This window comes from Spodoptera frugiperda, chromosome 31 (assembly GCF_023101765.2).
Source record: "Spodoptera frugiperda isolate SF20-4 chromosome 31, AGI-APGP_CSIRO_Sfru_2.0, whole genome shotgun sequence".
Lineage (NCBI taxonomy): Eukaryota > Metazoa > Arthropoda > Insecta > Lepidoptera > Noctuidae > Spodoptera > Spodoptera frugiperda.
In genome coordinates this window covers 12,097,380-12,107,904 of record NC_064242.1, presented here as the reverse complement: position 1 = coordinate 12,107,904, position 10,525 = coordinate 12,097,380, and the positions used below count along the sequence as shown (strand labels likewise).

At 37.1% G+C, this 10,525-nt stretch overlaps 1 protein-coding gene across 1 annotated transcript; it reads right to left on the bottom strand.

Annotated features, from left to right (window-relative positions):
* Positions 1–4,903: 4,903 nt before the first annotated feature.
* On the bottom strand, positions 4,904–6,446 carry LOC118276425 (shematrin-like protein 2). Its single transcript, XM_035594727.2, has 3 exons — positions 6,375–6,446; positions 5,770–5,818; positions 4,904–5,333 (listed from the first exon to the last, which is right to left on the bottom strand). Exons 1-3 carry the CDS (start codon positions 6,390–6,392, stop codon positions 4,999–5,001), a joined length of 402 nt encoding a protein of 133 aa, XP_035450620.1. The 5' UTR covers positions 6,393–6,446; the 3' UTR covers positions 4,904–4,998.
* Positions 6,447–10,525: the final 4,079 nt, after the last annotated feature.

Below are 10,525 nucleotides of genomic sequence, written 5' to 3'. Positions count from 1 at the left end.
CACAAACAGCTTGTACAACAAATTTGTTAGACAATTTCTTTTAAAGAAACGTTGCCACACTCTTTGACTTTCTCCTGTGTCGTGGGTGTTTGCATACAACTGTTTATTTGCACCGATTACAAAAATAATTAAACATAAATAATTGACCAATAAATTGTACACGGAAAAAAGACACAAAGACACCTAGATTCGAACTACAATATGTGAATTACACAAAAGATTGATGCGTGAATCAAGCCCGCAACACGTTGCACGGCAGTGAGTAGCCACAACCACCGCGCTACCCGAACAGTCAAAATGATTACATTTCATAAAGATTTTTCTCCAATTAACCTGTTACTCTGCTATAGCATACATATGTGAACTTGTTGTACACTCTGTTCACTGGATGTGATTGAAAAGCAAAGCAACGAAAACGTGTAACACGAAAATTAGATCTTTCAACCCGTTTTGGCGCTACGTAAATCCATTCAGTTTTTGGCTGCGAAACATTTTTAAAGGTAAAATTCGAGTGAGGTGGGAACTACAAGTACAATTATCCTGGAGTCGTGGTGCCACGTTTACCGTCACGGGCACTCGACTCGACTCGACGCCTACTTCCCGCCATTTGGGGCGTGACGCATCTTATTTTTTTAATGCTCGAATTATATTTTTGAGCTAAGTGTTTTCTTTCTGTACGCTTTAATGGCACTCGGTTTAAATATGTTAAATGCTTTCGTTGTGCGTTGTTCTGCGATTGTTGTTGTGTTTTAGTGAGTGTGAATGTTCTTTTTTCTCTTAAATGGTAATCGACTTAAGATTGAAGGAAGACAACTATGGAGTCCAAAGGATCTACTCTTACTTACACAAAACTTCTAATGTTTTTAGAAGTTATTAGCATTGGAAATATGTATATTTTAAAACATAAAAATCTATTGAAAAGTACTGAAATGAAATTAAATGAATTTATTTTGCAAATAGGCTACAAAAATACACCTTCACAAGTCAAAGTTATTATAAAAAAATCTAGATGAAGTCGGCATTTCCTAACGGACTACTCTGAGAAGAAATGCCGAAACAAACTCAGAGTGGAATCATTGGTGAAAATTAAAAACGGATATAAATACATCTGTACTTATTATATCATCTAATTACAAAAAAATCCATTATCACACATCTCTGTCCATCCCCGATTTATCAAATATTAGTGTCCAGAAGTAATTAACTTACGTTCGCAGTGTCGATGGCAATCTGCTGCAATTTGTCACAGGCTCCAACAATTGGGGCGCGCACCTTAAACTTGCTAACTTTGTGATTGATGATAGCCACTGTAGTTTCAGATTCGATTACCTATTTTTTAAACGTACTTTTAACGTTTTTTTTTTAATTTATAATTCTGTTGTTTGTTTGGGTTTGGAGTGAAGTGTTGTTATGATTATGTTAGTAATTTGCTGTTATAAAATATTACTTTATAATTTTTAAAAGTAAAGTTTATACTGCAATGGACTTGTAATGTCGGCATTTATTGCAATGATACATATGAGTAGCAAAATCGACAAAAATGGTGTTTGAGTACAGCTTATTTACAAGTTTGTGGATAAGGGTGCTATTGATACATTGCATACTCGAGCTGCGAATCTTCCTCGCATAGCTGCATAGCACATCTTTCGTGAAAAAGCACCCTAAGAAGAAAATTATTTTCGCGTTACCGATAATTAGAAGCACATACCAAAATTTAGATTAATAAAATTATCAGTATATTATGTACTCTAAATCAACGTTCAATTATAAATGTGGCTGGTCTAAAATACTAGAACATTTGCATGAAACGATCAAATAGTTTATGTGGCGATATTAATTAACCTGTTGCAACAATATTTGCAAACTTATTACATTTGTGTTAAAATCTAAAATGGGAAAATACAATGCTATGGTACTTTTATCCACTACAGATGGGGCCCATTAGGGCTGATGCCTGATCCGGAGCTGCAACCTACCTAGAGGGTTTACCGGGGCTTCGGCTCGAAAAGTAGAAGTAAAAACGGGATGGTTTTAGTCAGTAAGAGTTTGACACTCCCTCTCGCCTAGCCCAGGGCGAGAGAAGTCATGGGATGAAAAAATGGCACTTCTATCGGATAACAAATTAATTAGGGGGATTTACCAACCGTTCACCACGACCAGAAAATAAACATTGAAAGTGAAATTAATTACGAATGTGCCGCTGAAATTGAACAATGTTGCTACCAAATGTTAATTATGTTATTCTTTGCTCTCACGCTGCTGGTGTTATCACAAAATGGCGATTTAATTATTGGCGCCCAACACGGGACTTGAAATTTATTTGGTTGTAATTATAAAATTTGATCACGAGTTTTGTATTTGATGAGGTAATAAAAGATGGAAATATAGATCTACACTATATATCAGAAGGCTTTTAATTCATAATTTCCATCTGTATGGTTCTTTCAATAAGTTTTAACTGAAATTGGTTCCTCGAACTTTGAAATACGATTCGTTTCATATTATTATTTATTTACAGGAAAAGCTATGATGAATCTATTTAAAAGTGTTCGGACATAATGCTTTAAACCTTTATCCAATTTTAATTTAATTAAAACTCCACAATCACCCATGTTCCCATTCAAAGCCAATAAAATCAAAGTTAATAAAAAAGTTCATAATACTTAACATTCTCAAAGAAAATCTTCAGGTGAAGTTCAGGAATCTCATTTCAAAGTGAGTGAATATGATTGGCGAATATCTCACGGATAGTTGCCGATGTTTGGAAGCTCCTGGGGGGGGGGAGGGGGCGGTTTTAATTGCTTTTTCAATTAACGCCGACGGAAGGTCTCTTGGGATCCTATTCGTGAAGGCGTAATGGACTGTCCAAAGAATAAATGTGTAGATAGGACAGTTTACGATGAGTGTTTTCTATAAACTTGGATTAAAGATCATTAATCCTTCATGATAATCAAAAATCAATGGTACTCTTATACAGATTTTGAATTGCTTTATATTTTGATACATTGAGCAATACGTATTTTTTAATTATTTTTATATTAGTTTACAGTCTGCAATTCTCTTCAAAAGCTTTAAAATATTTACTCTTAAAAATATCTAGCTTTAAACAACATCAAAATTCAAGTCAAAATGTAAAATGACAACAATAAAAAAGGATCCCGTTTGTCATTTATAACACTACCGTTTCACATCAACAGCCTATTTAAGTGGCCACTGCTGACCAAAGCCTTCTCACATGGAAAAAGTTAGAGCATCAATCACCACTTTTACTCAATACGAGTGTCGATTTCAAACTTTTTATTAAAAATTATAAGCCCAGATTTTTTCCAGATGTTTTCCTTCACCGTTTGTCAGTGGTGTCAAAATAATCTTATAAAGTACATATAACTCGGAAAAATTTCACACATTGGCAAATTTCACAATTTCAAAAAAAAGCACAATTTGTCACATTGACACTTGCCGTTGGTACCCGCACTCTCATCCATAAGGAGCGGGCGTCTTCAGCTTCCAGGCCACCATATCACACTACCGTTCAGTTTCTACCATTTTTGCCTACCGACTCATCTGTCCGTTGCCTACTCAGCACCAAGTCCTGCACCACCGACACTCAGACGTCCATAATACCATTTGCGAGTGAGTCGCGACGGACTCGGTCCTTACTGTCACTGAACATTGTACGGATTGTGAAACAACTCCTTTTTTATCGTGAAATCGTTGACCCACTTGTTAGTACTTTTGTTGCCTATCGCATTGTCTTCAGGTTGGATTGAGAAGGCAATATGCGTTGTTGATAGTTTCCAATTTTGTTGGTGTATTGGTTTTTGTCAAAATCGGGGAAAGATTGATTTTGGGCATTATGAGAGATATGAGGGAAAAATTACTTGGTACTCGTAACTGTTTCTGTGGATTTCTGATGTCAAATTTTAACAGTTTAGTGTTCATGTCAATAAACTGGACTCACTATTATCACAAGGAACCTGTACCACTAGTAGAGACTAGTGGAAGATTATAACAAACCTTCTCTTAGGAGAGCCTAAGAGAAGGTTTGTTATAATCTTCAAGCTCGTCAAGCTGCTTGGAGAAGACGTCGCGTCGGCTAAACTTGGGGATCGCAAGTCAGGAAACGAAGAAATGAACACTACGACACGTAACTGTACAATGTATACCCACGTTTCACCACTTGTGTTATAAGTCCCATGTTATAGGAGATGAGTTTGTTGCCATAATACGATTCCAGACTCTGTGCAACTATTTAGAATTTTTTTTCGAAAAATCGAAAATAGCCCAGAAATATTTTGGCCAAGCAATATTTGGCCACTCGAATAACGAGGCAAAAAAGTCAAGTTTAACTCAGTAAAAGTTTAGAAAATGCATACCCAACACATAAATGTATGATGGGAATGCATCTTTAGGGAAACTTACAACACGAAGTATAATACAAATTAATATCTACACTCTCACTTTCTTCATAACTTCTAATACAAACCACGAGGTTGTCTAAACTCCAGAGGTTCACAGTACACGACAAATTTGCACCAAGTGACTAAGTTCCATCCAATATCTTCTAAACTTTAATAGCTCCCACGGTTGTAAGTCGCTTGCAATTTTCAAGTGCAATTAACGATGACTTTGAAGTGATTAGTTGTTACTTTGAAGTTCAATTAGCTATTGATTTGTATAGGAATTAGCAGTGCCGTCGAGACTCGGAGGGTTATGTGGGGTTACAAGTTGACTTACTGTTTGATGGAACTTTGTGTGAGAATATATTATTACTTTGATGAGGTTGTTTGTAAACACTTATTGCACTTAGTCGATTAGAAGGTGGTTCGATGATATATCGTCGATAAAGGAGACAAAGCGTCAGTAAGCAGAATCTTAGAAGATAATAATGAAAACGACAGCATTAAGTAGTGGATGCTTTATTAATGTGCAAAGCCAATTCTAGAAGAGGTAATTTTGGGATAGAGACTACAACTTCGTCTAGTTAAGACGTCAGGTTTAGCCGTAGTGTTTGCCGTAACCGGCGCCCCAACCACCCCATCCGCCGTGGCCGCCCCATGCGCCGTGGCCGCCCCAGCCGCCGAGGCCGTAACCGCCCCAGCCTCCGAGTCCATAGCCGCCCCAGCCTCCGAGGCCGTAGCCGCCCCAACCTCCCCAGCCTCCGTAACCCAAGCTGACGGGAGCCGCGACACTGACGGTGCGGAGGACGGGAGCGGTGACGATGGGAGCGACGGCGGCGGTCCTGATGACGGGGATGGGAGCGGCCTTCACGACGTTTGCGGTGGATATCGCTGCGGGAGCGATGATCGGAGCGCCATATCCATATCCAAGACCTGGAAACGAAGATGATTAAATTATGAATAAGACAAATGGCCTTTTTGATCGAGCGATGGTAATGGTGATATAAAGAAAGAAAGATTTCTTAGGCCCAATGTCTGCGTAACCGCACGTCATGCACGCTTTCGTCAATGGACGAATGTAAGACCATTTTTGCATCTTGAGTAGAAAAAATCAAAACTGTGTCCACAGTGCGGCAATGTTGCATCATTCACTGCTCATACAAATCCGCTTCTCATTATTTGCAGGTTGCATGCATTCGTCAAATGACGCGCCATAGACAGTAGGCCTTATATTATGTAAAGGATGAAAGATAGTTATAAGAGTATAAGATTCTTAATTAATTTTGAGATTCCAGAGTCTAAGTTATACACATATAGTTCAATATATAGTTTTTAAGGTCTAACATGTTTGAAATATGCATTTACTTACCATATCCGCCAATGGCGCTACCATGGGCGACGGCCAGGAGACAAGCCAACTGCAAAACATGAAACCATTATTGAAATATAATATTAAACAGTCATGTTTAAAATTAAATAGTTCGTTGCTATCACTACAGTACACTGTGACTGTGACACAGTACAGTAGACTGTGATATTAAATATATAAATCATTAAAAAAGAACTTTTTAGTAGCGATCATTACAAAATGTAATTATTATTAGTTGTGCCCAATACTGGTAACATGATATCTAAATACTAGCATTCGGTGTTTATGATCAATTAATTAATTAATCCAATCAAGAATCTTTAAAACACAATCAATACCGATTACAAAACTGAACACACGCACAGCGGTCTAATACAATTGAATTAAATAGAACCGAAACCAATTATATTTATCAAATAAGTTCCCAATATCAGCTAACAAACATTTTTAGGCCACAATTTTACTTAATCTTGACTTTAACCCGATTCACAATCTATCTGTCTCAAGCTAACCAAAAAAAGTCGGATAAAAATACCAACGAACGGTAAACAACAATAAATTATAGATAACACAGATTGCGTGACAAATATAAACAAATAACTTACAGCTACAAGGGTGTTCATCGTGGGTGGTTACCTCAGACGAAGTGTTGCCTTTGGTAGTGTAGCCAAGCATTTTATACCAATATTCGAGTATCCGTTGAAACAACGGATACAGCCTGTCTACGCACGCACTCGTTGCGTTTCGTCAGATATTAGCATCGGGCATCCTTGTCCGATTGGGAACGGTGAATTCATTATCCTTTATCCTCTACCGAAAATTCGTTTGGCCTACGGATGCTCCTTCCTATAGATTGCTCATGAATTTGGTTACAAAGTAAGAATAAATTATTGGTGGTTGATTGGGTGCTCCGTCCTATTGAGTCGTCAGCTACGAAGAATAATACTGAGACTATCTTTTGACTTTTATTGATTAGGGTAGCTTGTGCCTCGTGGTGTCGATGGATTGTCTATGCCTTTAAAGGATTGTCAATGTTGTAAATATTCAGATTAGAGTGGATTGAAGGAACTGAATGTACTATTTTGTATTTCATGTATAATTTTGCCTTTACATCTAGCTCCGTAGATTACAAGTAAAGAATACGTACAAGTAGATAGAATTACTATTCGCTGCTTCCTTCACGTAGATTTTGTCTTTGGCACCGTCTAATTAGAAAGATGTAATAGGTTGTATAAGTTATAAGACATATTGATGTAGCTATTTAACGAGTAAATTAAATAACAAGCGTAGGGGCTTCAGTACATGGGCCGGCTCGACCGGAGTGATACCAAATATCATAGAAAACCGACGTGAAACAACGCTTGCGTTGTATGAGTGAGGTTACCGGAGGCCTAACCTACCTAACCTAACCCCCCAAAAGACCGTAACGTCTCTGATGTTGTAGGTGTCTATGGGATGCAGCGATTGCTAACCATCCGATGAGCCATCTGCTCGTTTACCGGCTTATACCATAAAAAATAACTGGCTAAGCAAATTACACCACACTATTGCACCACACAAATGTGGCTTTTAAACCATTTCCCTTCCTTCTATTTCTATCAAACAGGCTATTCAAACAGTGGGCAGCCCACACCAAGGTACCAGGGCGGCATGTATCGAAGGCATTACTTACACAAGCCTGCACTAAACCAACACGGGGCCTCTCAACAAATACCTGTAGGCACTACTAATATTTGTTCTCGAGTGGGAATCGAAGTACTTCGCACGAAGACGATCGCTCCATCACTTTGACATTTAGATAGTTAACCCGAGGGGCTTTTGCTGCAAACAGTTATATACGCCCTTTGTGGATTTTCTTTAGTCGTGCTTGATTTGTTAAGGAATGGGTAAAAGTGGGGTTTGTGTTGTAAATTGATTCGAAGGTAATATTCTGTAGCAGTTTCTTGTATTTCCTGCTCCAAAATACGGTACACCTATACGAATAAGCTGAAGGTTAGAAAATGTAATGAGAACATGTTATCTGTTTTTGAATTTACGAAATAGTAGGCAGAGAGAAACACGATAAACACGATGCACATTTCGTCATGCCACGACACATTTCTGTTTGTAATATACACTGGGAACGTTATTCGGGGTTGAAATTGAAATACCTATTCGTACTTACTCAGAGGCTCAAAACTTGTCTCTTAATAACAGTGACTCTAAATACGGATGTTATGATGCTATAGTTACAAACAAAGGAAGTCATAATATCTCCTGGTCTATAATAATCAGCATAAAATAGTTGAACACTTTAATTACAGCTTCATGTCGTCTATAGTAATAGTTTTCTGGCAGGTCGCCAATGTTCCTTGCATTCAAACTACTCGGACGCCCCCTAACGACTTTCCACATTAAATAATTTCACTCCGTAGTAAGTTGGGCGGTTACTGCATTATCTTATGAAACTATAACTGTCGGCGACTTGTGAATTAAATTTTAGAAAATGGAGGAAATCCTCGTTTTAGGAATAGCTTTGGGAGTTTAATAGATAAGACAAAATTAATATTACTTTCAAGAATAAGCAAGAATATGTTACGATGGTTACCTATGTTTGATATAATTTTAATATAAGCTAATATAGGGTAGCCATCAGACTACCACAGATTGGGCACAATAGGGCTGATGCCTGCTCCGTAACTGCGGACTACCTAGCGGGTTTACCGTGCCTCCGCGTTGAAAAGCAGGAGTAGGAACGGAGTAGGTTTTATTTATTTAGTCAGTAAGAATCTGACACTTCATCTCGCGGCGCCCAAGGTGGGAGAAGACATTGAATGATTTTCTCCCCTTAAAAAAGCTAATATAAACTTGAGCAGGTGATAGGCTTAAGGTTAGGACAAAGGAAAAAAAAAACAAATTTTGAAAACGTTATATAGAAAAATCAGATACTCCGTTATTTTTGAGAGTAGATATTTGAATTGCCCATGGACCCATAAAATTATTCAATTGCTAATACTTATTGTGCAAATAATTGAAGCGATTAAAATAGTTAACATATTATTGAATTTAATGAAAGGATACAATATATAATGATGTAATTAGATTACATGCAATTACATAGTGTTCACACCTCTTTAATTAATTTAAAACTAATCATTTTCTACAATTATATTGTAATGCGTGTAATTACGTGTTTTAAGTAGCCTTATCTAATACATGATATTTATAATCTTTGAATGCTTATGAGTATAGATTTCAATTATGTTTTACTAGTTGTGTGGGTAACATGATGACTTATATTCTATGGACTGGTAGGCAGCCGGAGTTCAACAGTAATATGTATTACGTTTTTTTAAAGTGGAAATTCGTCCTTGTTTTTGAAGGGAGGATCGTCGTCACGCCATTTATCCCAGAAGGGGTAGGTAGAGGTGAACGTTACAGCATTTAATGCCACTGTTCACCCACTTTTCACCATTTGTGTTATGAGTCTGATGTAATAGGGGTGAGCCTATTGCCATGTAATTGATGAGGAATTGTCGAAAAACCTAAATTGGAAAATCATACAATGACTTCTCCCACCTTGGGTGTGGAGTGAGAGAGAGTGTCAGACTCGTACTGACTAAAAGCGACCCCGTTCCTACTTCTGCTTTGAGCTGGAGCCCGAGCAACCCACTAGGTCATCGCAGTTTCGGAACAGAATCTTACCTACGATTGAATTAAATAGACCATGAAATATAGCAAGTTACAATAAAAATGTTCCAGTTATACGTCTAGCTAGTAACTTCGAAAAATAACCTAGATAATGGAAGTCATAAAATCGATAACCGTCTATTTATTTACCAATAAATTTCTTAAAACAATTAATCATTCGACAAATAAAATGCAGCTATTCATTGCAATGCGTACGTCTATACCAAACTGCAAAAAATGGACACTATACATAAACGCTGTGTAATCGCCATTTGAAATTACACCCTATTTTCAAAGGCACAGTGTAATAAATCATGTAGTTGGAAAACTCGAGTGTTGGTCGACGAAGCATGAAAGTTATTCCGATCTTCATGAAATATTTTGTGTGCCACTGAACTAGGGTATAATTAGATAATTACAGTACAATTAATTTTTCATATTGCTGTTTAAATAACTACATTCATTTACATATGATATTTTTTTTGTTTATAACCTTCGTGTTGTGTGTGAGGTTTAATTTATTTGGTTTCTGTTGTTAGGTTTTTAAATAATCTTTAATGTCCGTTTATATATTATCTGAGCTATGATGATGTGTGACATTTAATAGCATTTTGGTTTTCCCCAATCTATGTGACACCTAACAGTACATGTAAGGATATAGTTTAGGCCATGAGGCGCACAATCACATTATGGCACTGTGCTCGATTTGATTGTATGGAGATTGTGCACAGTAACAAAACAAATGGGCCCTGCCCAATGATGTTAAGTAAACAGGTTTAGGTAGGTTATAGGTGCTCAGAAAGTGGCACATTAAAATATAGGCAATTGGTAACGTTTTTGTAGTATGGGACAACAAGTTGGAAAATAGAGCATGGTTTGTATTTCCTAAATATCACAATTCACATAAATAACCGGATGAATTCTAGTAGCATAAATTACAATTTATTTTTAGGTTAGCTGCAGTTTATCTGGGTTATAGAATAAATAATCGGTAAAACTAAATGAAAATAAATTTCACAGCTCCCGTGATAAATTGCAACTATCAAACAATAATATTAAACCGTCCATGTTCCACTAACAAGATTAA

Bases quoted from the DNA above. Each gene is read 5' to 3' on its own strand.
- LOC118276425 (XM_035594727.2), bottom strand. The intron at 5,334-5,769 runs GTAAGTAAATGC...CTTCGTTTCCAG, and splicing joins TAGCGCCATTGGCGGATATG to GTCTTGGATATGGATATGGC.